General features: G+C 36.1%; 1 protein-coding gene across 1 annotated transcript in view; it reads left to right on the top strand.

Annotated features, from left to right (window-relative positions):
- LOC308419530 (vomeronasal type-2 receptor 1-like) overlaps window positions 1-13,155 on the top strand; it is a gene marked incomplete at both ends in the record, with an annotated part of 40,610 nt that extends 27,455 nt beyond the window's left edge. Inside the window, 4 exons of the mRNA XM_080915298.1 lie at window positions 5,032-5,892; window positions 9,066-9,296; window positions 10,757-10,880; window positions 12,173-13,155. Of these exons, the coding sequence (XP_080771424.1) occupies window positions 5,032-5,892; window positions 9,066-9,296; window positions 10,757-10,880; window positions 12,173-13,155 (2,199 nt within the window). The remainder of the gene's footprint in view (window positions 1-5,031; window positions 5,893-9,065; window positions 9,297-10,756; window positions 10,881-12,172) is intronic.
- Window positions 13,156-15,303: the final 2,148 nt, after the last annotated feature.

Below are 15,303 nucleotides of genomic sequence, written 5' to 3'. Positions count from 1 at the left end.
CTCAATTGATATGAGAAGATTGAAATACTCCCATGCATCCTATGAAGTCACCATGGCCTAAGGCTGGTCTTTAATAACAGCAAAGACAGCAAAAAGTCCATATACACACGGAAACTAAACAATACTTTATTAAATGATAAGATGGTCAAAGAAGAGAAAAGAACGAAGGAAATTAAGGATTGTCTAGAATTCAATGAAAATGAAAACACGACATAACAAAACATATGTGATGCAGTGAAGGTAGCACTGACAAGAAAATTCATAGCTCTGTGTGCTTTCAAATAGAAACTGCAGAGAGCATACACAATCAACCTGACTGCACAGTTGAAAGCTCTAGAACAAAAGGAAGCAGATAGACCCTACAGGAGTAGACAGCAAGAAATAATCAAACTCAGAGAAGAAATTGACGAAATAGAAATAAAAAGAACCATTCAAAGAATCAACATAATAAAGTGCTGGTTCTTTGAAAAAATTAACTAGATTGATAAACCCATAGCCAGACTACCTAGAGGGCAAAAAGAGAGTATCCAAATTAACAAAATCAGAAAGCAAACTAGAGATATAACAACTAAAACTGTGGAAAATCAAGAAATCATCAGATCCTACTGCAAAAGCCTATATTCAAAAAGCTGGAATATCTGGCGGAAATGGATGAATTCCTAGACAGATACCAGATACTAAAGTTAAACCAGGAACAGGATGAATTCCTAGACAGATACCAGATACTTAAGTTAAACCATCTAAATAATCCCAAAACACCTAAAAAAAAATTAGAAGCAGTCATCAAAAGACTTCAAACCAAAAACATCTCAGGTCCCTATGGGTTCAGTATAGAATTCTATCAGACAATTATTAACGACCTAATACCAATACTCTCTAAACTATTCCACAAAGTAGAGTCAGATGGAACACTACCTAAATCATTTTTCGAGGCCACAATAACCCTCATTCCTAAACCACACAATGATCCTACAAGGAAAGAGAACTTTAGACCAATCTCACTCATGAATATTGATGTAAAAATACACAACAATGTCCTTGAGAACTGAATCCAAGAACACAACAAAATGATCATTCAACATCATCAAGTAGGCTTCATCCCTGGGATGCAGAGATGGTTTGATATAGGGAAAACTGTCATCGTGATCCACCATATAAACAAACTAAAAAAGAAAAGAAAAAAGAAAAAAAACCCACATGGTCATCTCTCTAGATGCTGAAAAAGCATTTGACAAAATTCGACACCCTTAAATGTTAAAAGTCTTGGAAAGAACAGGAATCCAAGGCCCATATGTAAACATAATAAAAGCAATATACAGCAAATCAATAGCCAACTGAAACATTAAACTGAGAAATTTAAAGCAATCCCACTAAAATCCAGGCTAGACAAGGCTGCCCACTCTACCTCTACCTATTCAACATAGTACTAGAAGTCCTGGTCAGAGCAGTTAGACAGCAAAAGGAAATCAAAGGGATACAAATAGGAAAAGAAGAAGTAAAAACATCACTGTTTGCAGATGACATGATGGTGTACTTAAGCAACCCCCAAAATTCCAATAGAGAATTTCTACAGCTAATAAGCAAATTCAGCAAAGTGGCTAGATATAAAATTAACTCATACAGACCAGTAGCCTTCCTCTAATCAAAGGAAAAACATGCAGAGAAAGAAATTTGGGCAAATATACCTTTCACAATAATCACAAAAATATGAAATATTTGGTGTGACTCTGACTAAGCAAGTGAAGAACATCTATGACAAGAACTTCAAATCTCTGAAGAAGAAAAACGAGGAAGATCTCAAAATATGGAATGATCTCCCATGCTCATGGATTGGAAGGATCAACACTGTAAAAATGTTGGCCATCTCACCAAAAGCAATCTACAGATTCAATGCAATCACCATCAAAATTCCAACTCAATTATTCCTAGAGTTGGAAAGAGCAATGTGCAATTTCATCTGGAATAACAAAGACCTAGAATAGCAAAATCCATAACAAGAAAACATTTGCAGGAATCACTATCCCCGACCATAATCTATATTACAAGGCTACTGTGAGAAAAACTGCATGGTACTGGTACAGAGATAGGAATGTGGCTCAATGGAATAGATAGAATATCCAGAAATGAGCCCTCACATATATGGTCACTTGATTTTTGACAAAAGAGTTGTAAACATTCAATGGAAAAAGAACAGCCTCTTCAACAAATGCTGTTGCTCCAATTGGCACTCAGAATGCTGAAGAATGAAAATAGACCTTGTCTTATCTCCTTGTACAAAGCTTGAGTACAAGTGGATCAAAGATCTCCACATTAAACCAGGTACACTGAAACTATTAGAAGAGAAAGTCAGGAATACCTTAGAACACATAAGGCACAGTAGAAGATTTCCTGAACAGAACACCAATGGCTCATGGTCTAAGGACAAATATTGACAAACGGGACTTTATGAGATTGCAAAGTTTCTTTAAGGCTAAGGCCACACTCAAGAAAACAAAATGGCAGCCAACAGAGTGGTAAAGGATCTTTACCAACCCCACATCTGATTGGGACCTAATATGCAAGGTATACAAAAACTCAAGAAGCTAGACACCAGAGAATCAAGCAACCCTATTAAAAATGGGGTACAGAGCTAAACAAAATTTCTCAATTGAGGAATATCGAATAGCTGAGAAACATCTAAGGAAGTGCTCAACATCATTAGCCATCAGGGAAATGCAAATCAAAACAACCCTAAGATTCCACCTCACACCAGTAAGATTGGCCAAGATCCAAAACTCAGATGACTGCAGATGCTGGCAAAGATGTGGAAAAAAAGGAAAACTTCTCTACTGTTGGTGGGGTTGTAAACTGATACAACCACTCTGAAAATCAGTCTGGTGGTTCCTCAGAAAATTGGACATTGTACTACCTGAAGATCCAGTTATTCCACTTCTGGGCATATTCTCCAGAGATGCTTCAATATGCAACAAAGACACATGAACCACGATGTTCATAGCAGCTCTAATTATAATAGCCAGAAGCTGGATAGAACCCAGATGTTCTTCAGTAGATGAATAGATACAAAAATTGTGGTATATTTACACAATCGAGTACTACTCAGCTATCAGATATAATGACTTTATAAAATACTTAAGAAAATGGATGCATCTAGAGAATATCATCCTGAGTGAGACAAACCAGTCACAAAAGAACAGACATAATATAGAGTCACTGATAATAGATACTAACCTCAGAAAGCTCTGAACACCCCAGGACAACTCACAGACTCTAAGAAGTTCAAGATAAACAAAGGCCAAAAAAAAAAAAAAAAAAAAAAAAAAAAAAAAAAAAAACGAAACAACATTATGTTTAATCTTTACCCACCAAAAAAACTTGGACTATTTCCAGGTTAGATCTTGAGTAGCATTTACTTTATCTTCATTGTACCTAGTAAGATTATAAAGCATATTATCAAACCTTAAAAATAATCATGTACTAATAAAAATGTATTCATATACTTTTATGCTAAAATGCTTTTAAAATTCGTGCATTCATCTTTGTTTTTTAAAATTAACTTGTTCAATTAAAAAGGATAAGTAATTTCAAAGCATTAATTATTAAGAAAATAAAAAGTTCTTTAATAATTTATAGCCTCTCTTAGTAAAGTGTCAGTATGTATTGATGAAATTATGAACAAGATTATTGATGATCCTACTAAAGTAATGGCAGTTTTTCTTAATCACCTTTCCTTCCTCCACCCTACATTACCTGCTCTTATCTTTTTCTACTTTTCTCTTCATTAATTTTTCTTTCTTCATCCTTCCAATTCTTCCTAGTTTTCTACATTTCTTTAACTTCTTTTTTTCTTCATGTCTTTTGTGATGTTCCAGAAAAAATCCAGGGACTGGTTAGTTGTAGACAGATGCTGCATTAATTAACCCTTGCCAATGAAATACAGTATTTATTTTAAAGAGCTTGAAATGTGAATGTGAAGAATAGGAAAGGAAAATATGGTGGAAAAAAACACAAAGAAAGGAGGGTGACTTGGAACATATCTTAGAGGTGCGTTTCATTTAGCTTATCCAAATTGAAGTTGTATTGAGTTTGTCTTCCCTAAATTATAATAAACTTAAAAGTGGACTAGAAACATTTAGATATACCTCTTAATAATGCCTTTTACTAACTCAGGAAAAAAAGAATAAAATAAAACGTCAGTTTAAAATTTTAATGTTAAGAGACAAACAAGTATTGGTTATCAGGATATTAATTTTCTTGTGAAAAACACAAAGATTGAGGCAATCCGAGTAACAAGTTCATATTTTCTACATGCTGGTTTCCCTGAAAGCTAACAGAAATGGAGGACTACTACCCAAGTGAGAGGGCATGCTTTCCATTTATCTGACAATGTACATTAAAAAGATAGTTTCTTGTAACTTTGTAGTACAAGAGTGTTTAGTCTTCTGAGTGGAAGTGCACATTTTTTCATGTCACTCAAGAAAAATGTTAGGACATACATATGCAGGAGTCCAGAAAGCAGGAATCTAAAACACAGAAAAAAAAATAGAACAGAATTAACAAATCAGAGGTAAGACAAGGAGAACCTACAGAAGACAAAGTCATGTGACTGTGCAGACTGAGAATTGCACTCAGTCCATCATCTCTGCACATGAGACAGTAATGGTAATGAAGAGACTGGATGTACTGACTCAGGGGAGTCACTAATGTCCAGGAAGATGGAGGAAAGTGCAAGAGAACTTCCGGACACTACAGAGGTCCCACCCATAAACACTAGAGATACTAATGTCTTTATATTAACAATTGGAAGCCATGAAATATTTGTTGATAGGGCAACAAAATTGTTGTCAGAATTGTCTCCACCCATGACAAAGAAGTACAGAAAATAAAAAGTAAGAGGTAAAAATGCATTGTCTAGAGAAGGAAATGAGGGCGAAGGGATCAGTATTCAGCTCCCTCTCTAATAATCTCAAGCTGTCATCTTCATTAGTTTTTTGGCTCTTGCTATCCAATAACTATGAATATATTCAATTTTAGGTGGATTATGCTGCTTCAACCTCAATAATTACTGAAAACATTCAATTTCGAAATGTTGTTCGCACAATACCCAGTGATGAGTTCCTGATTGATGGCATGGTGAATCTGATTAGACACTTTGGTTGGGTCTGGGTAGGTGCTATAGCAACTGATGATGATTATGGTAAAAATGGAGTAAAATTATTTAAGGAAAAAATGGAGAGGGCCAGCCTCTGTGTTGCTTTCTCTGAAACCATCCCAAAAGTTTACTCCAATGAGAAAATGCAACAAGCTGTTGAGGCAGTAAAGAGCTCCACTGCCAAAGTCGTTGTGCTTTATGCAACTGACATTGACCTGAGCCCCTTTGTGCTGGAAGTGATTCATCATAACATAACGGACAGGACATGGATAGCCAGCGAAGCCTGGATTACCTCAGCTCTCATTGCAAAGCCTGAGTATTTTCCCTATTTTGGTGGAACCATTGGATTTGCAATACCAAGAAGTGTCATACCAGGATTAAAAGAATTTCTTTATGATGTACACCCTAGCAAGGATCCAAATGATGTCTTGACCATGGAATTCTGGCAAACTGCTTTTAACTGTACCTGGCCTAACAGCAGTGTGCCTTACAATGTGGACCACAGAGTGAATATGACTGGGAAAGAAGACAGATTGTATGCCATGTCTGATCAGCTCTGCACTGGAGAGGAGAAGCTGGAAGATCTGAAAAATACCTATCTGGATACTTCTCAGCTAAGAATCACGAACAATGTCAAGCAAGCTGTGTATCTCATGGCTTATGCCATAGACACATATAAAAGAAAAGAAAAATATAGGGAAAGTATAGTATATCCAAATATACCTGGCTTACAGTTTGTTGGGGTACGTTGTTTAACCCTTTCCTGAGTATGGATTAAAATCAAATTTTTACTCCATGTCCATATGACTGAAATTAACTATTTGTTCCATATGATTTTATTATGTAATCATTTGTGAAGAACTGATTGTTCATTTTAAAGCCTCATGTCTTGCCAAATAACTAGATTTCTTGTCAATGATAACAAACATGTCTCACTAAAAAATTAATAATGCATTTCACAAAATATGCTGGCTGGTATTCTTCATAGAAATGAAATGTAAATGTGTCAGAGATTACAACAGGATATAGTGACTCTGGTTACTTCTTTAAATCTAGTACATATACAAAATAGAAATTGTAATCTAAAATCAGTACTTGGATTCTAAAATGTCAGCTTCATGTTATCCAAACACATTCATATCTTTCCAGAATACGATGAGTCCTGACTATCCAAGTATTCTTACAATCCTTACAAAGTTTTGTCTTAACAATTTGACTTATCAATTTAAGGGAAAGCCTAAAATCTGAGGTCCTATTACAATATAGTAAGTGCCACACAAAAAGGTAGATGTTAGGAGATAAAAACTATAGCTGGAATCTGGGATATTAGCATCTACTGTGCCTGTCCATCATCTTCTGTCACACAACACGTTGATAAAATATGAACATTCTTGCCAGGACTGGTCTCATGCATATAATTCCTGCTTGTTTGTGTCCATCCCTCCCATTTACATAGATGGGGAACTTGGGCATCCCTGCTTTGATCTTGTCAACACCACAGGAGGTCCACTTAATATCACTAATGTCTTCCTTCTTCTTTGCCTGATAATTTTCCCTTTACTCTTATATTACACTCTGTCAGTTTACCAGAGGCCACAGTGGCTGGGATGCTTGCACTTCCACTTAACTTTCATTTTCAGGTGTTCACACTGCATTCAGTGCTGGTGCTCCTAGACCCCAGGTAACATCCTTCATTCTGTGACTCTACAAAGCTGGTAAATGTATCGATATGAGTATTTTAAAAGAGACCAAAAGCAATATCCAGTATTTACTTAAGTTTAAAGATTATCCTACCAATAGACAAGACTAGAAAACATTTGCAATTCTGTTGTTTCCTTGAACATTTCTAAATCACACTGCATTTTTAACTCCTCCTTACTTTACTTCTGTTCTTTATTCTCCTACTGAGACAAGTTTACACTGTGTAACTTGTATCAGTCTCTGGGATTTGGACCATGCCCATTACCAATTTGGCGTTTCTTGGGAATTATATGAGGTTAGAGTAATGTGTCCTACCAGCCAAAAATTTCAAGCAAGAGACATGGTAGGAAGACTGATCAAGGCAAGGGTCAGACTGTGAAATTCTTTGACCATTTATTTGCTTGACTATTGACACGGAGTAGGGAGAATATTTCATGGTCTTAGCAGAAGTGTTGATTTTTCATGATTTTTGACATATATTTCATGGGAATATGAACCAAAGGCTCCAGAACCAAGTTTTGCTGCTATGTGGAGAGCTTGTGACCACATTAGGTCCTTGGTTGAGAAATTCAGCTGTAGCAGGTAGGGAAGATGAAGATCAACAACATGTCCTGTGGGACAGATTTCCTTTATGCTAAAGAAAACATGCTCTTACTGACCTTAAGTTAAGGAGACCAGGTGTGTGTTAGACAAAGGATTTTTTTTACTCATTGATATCAAAAGATTCTGTTTAATGTCTCTGTGATTGTACAGAGTTAACATCAATCCTATGAAATTTTGTACCCCTGACCATGACCATATATTTATAATAAAAGCTTGCAATTCAAAAGTATAATACCTAGACATTTTCCTGCTAATCTTCTATCTCCCAGCTAAAGTGGACTTTTTCTGAGAGATGAAGACTTTCTATTTTCCTAAGTAAGGCAGTCACTACCTCCTCTTTCCCTTTTCAACATTCTTTCTACAATAGCAACTTTCATGTGAGAAATCATTCTCACTGGAGATGCAATACACACAGCTATTCATCCCAGATTTGGAGCCCTAAACAAACCTCATCCAGACATCATCAATGCCTGACTCAGTCAAACTATGGATTTTACAGTGCTAACTTAATGGAATATGAGTGAGGAGTTATGTACAAGATTAGAAAGTATTCTTACAATACCCAGGCCCGTCCCATTGTCTAACAGCTCAAAAAACTTTTGAACCTTGAGAATAGGTTTCAAGCACCTCTAAGATAATTTGGTCTGATTAACTAACAGGCATCTTAGCTGGTTTCGGTCTCTCCCAGCTGATGGACCCCTCTCAAGAGTCTGCACTTTCTCTTGTCTGAGTCTCCTTTGCACTGTAACAGAAACTGAGAAGGGCTCTCTGATTTCCTTGCTTTTCTCTGTCAGGGAGCTACCTAGTGACTGTGCTCAGTTACATGGACTTCCTAAAGGTGTTCTGAAATATTTGTTAGTAATTAAAGAGCTTTTCAAAAAGAGTGAAATACTTGAATTTAGAAGGAAACCTTGACACAACAGTAACAAACTTACTGAATTTAACTTTTAGAGCCTCATTAATGAGTCTCTTTTCTAGACTGAGAGTTTCAAAAAAGAAAAGAAAAGAAAAGAAAAGATTAGCTGTGGAATTTTGTATCTTTACATATGGAAAGTGGGGTAAGTAGAATAATATTATTGCAAACATTCTCCTGTCTCTGAAAACTGAGATAAAATATTGCTGAACTGTAGTATAAGCTTACTTTACACTAAAAAATACATACAATTGTAGTTCACACCAATGGCATACTAAGATTGGACAAAATTAAAGAAAAATAGGAAAAATTAAATTTCACAAATTATTTAACCTAGTATGTCTAAAGCACTATCTATTGTGTTGTAATAATTTAACGTTGTCATGATATTAAATAATAATGTGAAAATATTTATTAGATAGGCTTTATTCTTTTTAAAACTCTAAAACCCAGTATGCATACTACATATACAGCATATATCAATTTAGCAAAGCATTCTTTCTGTTTAAAATGCCACCTCTGGCTAGAGGATATCAGAGTTGGTAACAAAAACAGCATTAGAAAAAAAAGAGAATACTATGAATTACATATGCGGTCAATAAACTTTCTTTACAAATATTTATTTATATTCTAAATATTTAAATGCTTACAAATTCCTTTGTTTTAACCTTTTACTCTTCTCTTAATCCTCATTAATAGCTATGGCAATACTTTCAGGGAATAAAATTTACTACCCATGATGGAAGGAAAATAGAGCTGGATGATGATGGAGATATGGAAAATGGATATTATGACATCCTCAATTGGCACATGGATAACACTGGAGAAATCGCCTTTGTTAAGATTGGAGAATACAAATTCACAACGTCAAAATATGAACTTATTCTGTCAAAAACCACAGCATTATTTTGGAACACTGGATCTTCAAGGGTTAGTTGGTCTGATATTTATTTGTTTATATACAGAGAGAAAAGTATGTTTTCAGGCACGAAATAAATGAAAACACCTACAGCTTTACTATATTCCAAATCATTTTCCTTATCTAGCATATGTTTTTCTTAATTTTCTTTGTCTATTCAGAATATAAAGTGTCCATGTTAAACGAAAATGCATGAAAACTTTAAATTAATTAATGAGTATATTGAATATTTGAGAATGTTTCATTCGATCGAACATAGTAATTTTATTATCTTTAAAAACGGGTTACATTTTTCCCTAATTTTTACTTTTAATATGTAAATACCAATTTGTCTAACCTATTGGTTTTCTTTTTGGTATATTTTTATTTGCTTTCCAACAGTATCTCTCCATTCTTTCCCCTTCCCTGACTCCACCCTCTTTCTGCTCCACACACATCCAAATCTGTAGTGGTAAATATTGGAAAAGCAGCAAAAATTTCAAGCACCAGGTCATGCTACTGCCTACTGCTCTTGGTCCCAGGTAGCAGGTGCCCTCTTAATATGCTCTGATTCTGGACTCTGCTCACATTCCGAGTATTCACACCCTGTGGTTACTGTCACACTTCTCAGTAACCCAACAAAATCAAATCTCTTGAAGTTTGTAATTCATCAATAAGATTTATATCAGTAATACTCAGTCCATGAAACATCCACACAACAATCCCATAGCCAATTGATACTGATATAAACTGCCCACATAGATAAAACAAACTGCCCTGTAAAATCCATTACTTATGACATATTCATTGCTATCAGAGGCTATTTAAAGCAATATGGGTCTAAACCATGAACATCCTCCATCTTCTCTTATGTTTTTCTTCTCCTACCTCCTCGGCCTTCCAAAACTCTATCCCTGCCTATATTTTTCACTGACCAATCAGTACTCGAAGTTCTAGCCAGATCAATTAGAGAACAAAAACAGGTCAAAAGGATACAAAATGAAAAATAGAAATTTAAGATTTTTTTGGTTGGGGAGTCAGGGGACAGTCTTGTTTTGTTCTATCCCAGTTCTCTGAGCTATCCACCTTCTAGATCCTTGCATTTTAGGAAGAATCGGGTGTGGGATTACTCTTGGGCATGTTTCTCAGGAACAGCAACTGATTGGAAAGTCTCACAATTTCAGTTCAGCCTTTAAACCAGTGCATATTATACATGGTCCAAATTGTAGGTTGAAATTTTTATCTAGCTTGGTATCCTAATCCCTCTACTAGGAGTCTCTCCTGGTTAAAGGAGATTTGAGTTAAAGCTTCTAATTTCCAACTGCTGACAGTTTCAGCTAAGGTCACCCTCTTAGATTTATAGGAATTTCTACTGCCCTGAGTTTCTAACTTTTTCTTAAAATAGCTCAGAACTCCATTGTGACTGTATTCACTTTCTCTATTCTTAACTGACCTAAACCCTTCTCATGTCCACCTTCTGTGTCTTGTCTAGCTTCCAGATTCATTCTGCACAAAAGTGTGTCCTCCCGGGACCCGGAGGAGAAATCGCCCAGGACAACCCTTATGCTGCTTTGATTGCATCTCATGTGAAGATGGATATGTGTCAGAGAAACCAGGTAGAAATGGACACTTTTCATGATGCAATAATGATGCAATTAGGTTAAACAATTCCTGACAAAGACATTATTGAAATCATTTTTTCTAATAATGATATTGTTTTCACTACTACATTTGAAAAGTAGTATATTTCCATACTGTAAATATGGAAAATAGGAAACATCAAAGGAAATACATAAAATGTAAAATATGAATAAAGTCATAAATTTTTCTAAGTACTGTTTCTTTAAATGGTCTGGTCACTAACTGTACCTGGAGAAAAGTCTTCAACTTGTCTTAAGTTTCTAAGCACTGAAGGCACATGCATTGCCAGTGGCTGAGTCTTGGACTGTGATGACATCCAGCTCAGATGGTGCTCAGTGGAGGTAATATAAACATGTTTGGTTTCCAGAAATATGTTAGAGCATCTGTGCTTATATTTCTATTCATTTTTTGTTGAAAAAACTAAAATTCATTTGTCTTTTGTCAAAGAGACCACAAGAATAATCATGTAAATTTAATAAAGGATCTATAGTAGACAGATGCACCGTGTAACTTTTACAACTCCATTGCTTAAAGTCACACAGTCTCTACAAAGAATTTCATCCGTTTCTGTTCAGACCTAGAATCAGAGTAGTTGAAAGAAAATGACGGTTATACCCAAATCTATAAATTAACACTAAGTCAAACCTTTTTATCATCTTCAGTAATTTTAGATCTACTAGCTCTTTTTTTCACCAATGCTTACACTTGGAGCCTCCATCAGCACTTAGCCTTTTTAACCTCAGGAACCAGGACTGATGGTTTGGCTTATATACTCATCATGATCCTCATCACTCAATGAATGAGCATGTATAGTTCAATACTACTGAGCAGACAAATACATGGTTCTCCACCGTGAGCGTATAGTACATGAGTGGCTGAAAACGCTGGGGTGTTAAACAGCAATTCACGAGTCATCTTCATTGTTCCATACCACAAGCTGTGACTTTCTCATCCTGGGTTGTTCTCCACTTGAGAAAGACACAGACCTCTCTATCCAATAGATAGATGAAAGAAAACAAAAATTCAAGAAGAGCTCAAGTTGAGAAGTCAGGACTTTCTGATACTAAAAACAACTCTGAATCTGTCAGTCAGAGTATCTGCACCAAGGCCACTTTTAAAATTATAAAGTTAAAATATTATATAAATTTTATAAGGTATTTCCAATAAACCCTGATAAGGTCTTAGCTGCCACAGAATGTTCTAAATCAAATGTGGTGTATTTTTTACAGTCAATAGACAATCATCTTGTATTATTTTTTCTCAATAGGCCAACAAATATGTAATCCATGCGGTGAAGATGACTGGTCCAATGCAGAGAAGAACAAGTGTGTGCCAAAGCTTGTGGAATTCCTTGCTTATGAGGAGGCTCTGGGGTTCACCCTTGTCATCCTTTCCATATTTGGGGCTCTTGTGGTCCTGGCAGTAACTGTTGTGTATGTGATCCACAGGCACACTCCACTGGTGAAAGCCAATGACCGGGAGCTGAGCTTCCTCGTTCAGATGTCTCTGGTTATCACAGTGCTGTCCTCCATGCTGTTCATAGGAAAACCACACAACTGGTCCTGCATGGCCCGCCAGGTCACTCTGGCACTGGGCTTTTGCCTTTGTCTGTCTTCCGTTCTTGGAAAGACTATCTCACTCTTTTTTGCCTACAGGATTTCCGTATCCAAAACCCGGCTTATATCCATGCACCCCATTTGTCGAAAACTCATTGTACTGATCTGTGTTGTAGGGGAGGTTGGTGTATGCGCAGCTTACTTGGTGTTGGATCCTCCAGGGATGTTCAAGAACATTGAACCTCAGAATGTAAAGATCATCTTTGAATGCAATGAAGGTTCTATAGAGTTTCTGTGCTCCATATTCGGGGTTGATGTTCTTCTGGCTCTGCTGTGTTTCCTTACAACCTTTGTGGCTCGCCAGCTGCCAGATAACTATTATGAAGGGAAATGCATCACTTTTGGGATGCTGGTCTTTTTTATTGTCTGGATCTCTTTTGTCCCTGCTTACCTGAGCACCAAAGGCAAATTCAAAGAGGCTGTGGAGATATTTGCCATTTTGGCATCCAGCTATGGTTTGTTAGGCTGTCTATTTCTTCCCAAGTGCTTCATTATCTTGCTGAGGCCAAAGAGGAACACTGATGAAACTGTTGGTGGAAGAGTCCCCACTGTTGACAGGAGCATCCAGCTGACCTCTGCTTCTATGGGCAGTGAGCTTAACAACACCATGGTGTCCACTGTTCTGGATGAGTAGAGCTGTAAGCTCCATGGGACATGGAAAGGTCTATAAGACATAGTTCAATGTTCTTCTTAGTTGTTTTCCAAGCAGCTGCTAATGCTTGGGGGTAATATAGGTATTTTGGCCTTATATAATGTAATATTAGCAGAGTAAATATATTATTCAGTGAAATGTCCTGGCAAAGAGTATGATATAACATTGAAATTGGAAAATTTTTCCTTAGAACATTTTATGGTGATTTTATAGTGGAGGATATGACAGGTGTTAATTGTCTGAAATAATAAGGAAAAGTTTAGTAAGATGTTTTAAAATTTTATTTTCTTCCTTAATATGCAACAGAAATAAAAAACGTCTCTAAGGAATCTTGCTTTCCTTGGAATTTTCTAGGAAATCCTATGTGACACATTTTTTTCATTAGTGTTAAAGAAAGTGTGAATCTGAAAACGTTCTTCTGAGAAATAAAAACAAAGTGAATTAGAATGACAGCTTATCAGTTAACTGTCTTCTATAGAAGCTATCTTTATTCCAAAGAAAGCTTACAGTTAGTTAACTACCCACAACAGTAAAAGATGCTAGCTTAGAGGGGCCAATTCAAGGATATTTGGCATGAAATTTTGCAGAGTAAAGGAGAATTTAATCACACTGTGGAATGCTATAAAATATTTTCAAAGTCCTAATCTTCTAGAAAAATGTTATATGATAGAGATACTTTATAGATGATAGATAGAAAGAAAGATAGGTAGACCATAGATAGACACTGATAGATGATAGATAGAAAGATTAAAAATAAAATTTCTGTAAATGATTTCCAATCAATACAACAGGATATATATTTGTGTTGAGAATTCTAAGAGAAAGAGATTATCAGTGTAATTAATTGCCCCACAAGTAATGGAACTGTTTTCATGTGGATCTTTTAACTCTTAGCCTAAACATTTATCTAAAATAAATTCAATAAAACCTTTGTTGATTAAACAGATATGCATTGTTATAAAACATGCATATTACAGTGAAAATAAAAATATCTTCCTATAAAATAATCAGAGCCTAATTTATAGTGTTAATTTATTCATTGTAATCCATGACTTATAAAATACTACAATACATCTTATACCATTAAAATATATTTTCGAGTTCCCAAAGGTAAAGGCCTAGTGAGAAGGAGATCCGAGTAGCCAGGGGGCAGAGAGATCTCTGCCGAGTGGGCACGGAAAGTGTGCCCCTGCCCTGATTAATGCAGGGATCAAGAACACAGCATTGGGACCTCTGTTCCCACCTGGTGGCTTTGGGGCACAGAACAGGACTCAGACCATCTGCCACCTGGACCATCGGAGATCCAGGGACACAGACCAGGTACAAGGGAAAGGTGAGAACATATCACTGGCAACAAGATGGCAAGAGGAAAATGAAAGAGCATATCCCAAGGAAACCAAGACAACCTGGCAACAGCAGTACCCAGCTTTCCCATCACAGCAAACAGCAGAATGCAAAACACTCCAGAAAAAGAAGACGCAGATCTAAAGTCATGCCTCAAGACGATGATAAAGATCCTTAAACAAGAACGGGAGAAAAAGCAAAGATAATCAGAGGCTTTAAATAGGAAACAAGAAAAACACACAAAGAACTCAAAGAACTAGAGGAAACAAAACCAAAGAGATGAAGGAATGGAAGAAGGAATTTAAAATAGAAATTTACACAATAAAGAAAACACTAAAAGAGATAACTCTAGAGGTAGAACACCTAAAAAATTATCAGGTATCACAGAAGCAAGCATTTCCAATAGACTACAAGAGATGGAAGAGAGAATCTCTGGGGCCAAAGACAACATTCAAAACATAGACAAAACAGTCAGAGAAGATGCAAAAACCAAAAACCTACAACCCCAAAATATCCAGGAGATCCAGGACACAATGAGAAGACCAAACCTATGGAAAATAGGAATAGAATAGGGAGAAGAATATCAACTAACAGGCACAGTAAATATCTTCAACAAAATTGTAGAAGAAAACTTCCCTACACTTAAGAATGAGATGACCACGAGCATAAAAGAAGCTTTCAGAACTCGAAATAGGTTGGACCAGAAAAGAAATTCCTCCCGACATAATAGTCAAAACACCAAGTGCCCAAAGCAAAGAAAGAATACTAAAAGATGTAAGGGAAAAA

The sequence above is a fragment of the Micromys minutus genome (genome assembly GCF_963924665.1).
Source record: "Micromys minutus genome assembly, chromosome: 4".
NCBI classification, from domain to species: Eukaryota; Metazoa; Chordata; class Mammalia; order Rodentia; family Muridae; genus Micromys; species Micromys minutus.
This window is presented reverse-complemented; position numbering and strand designations above follow the sequence as displayed.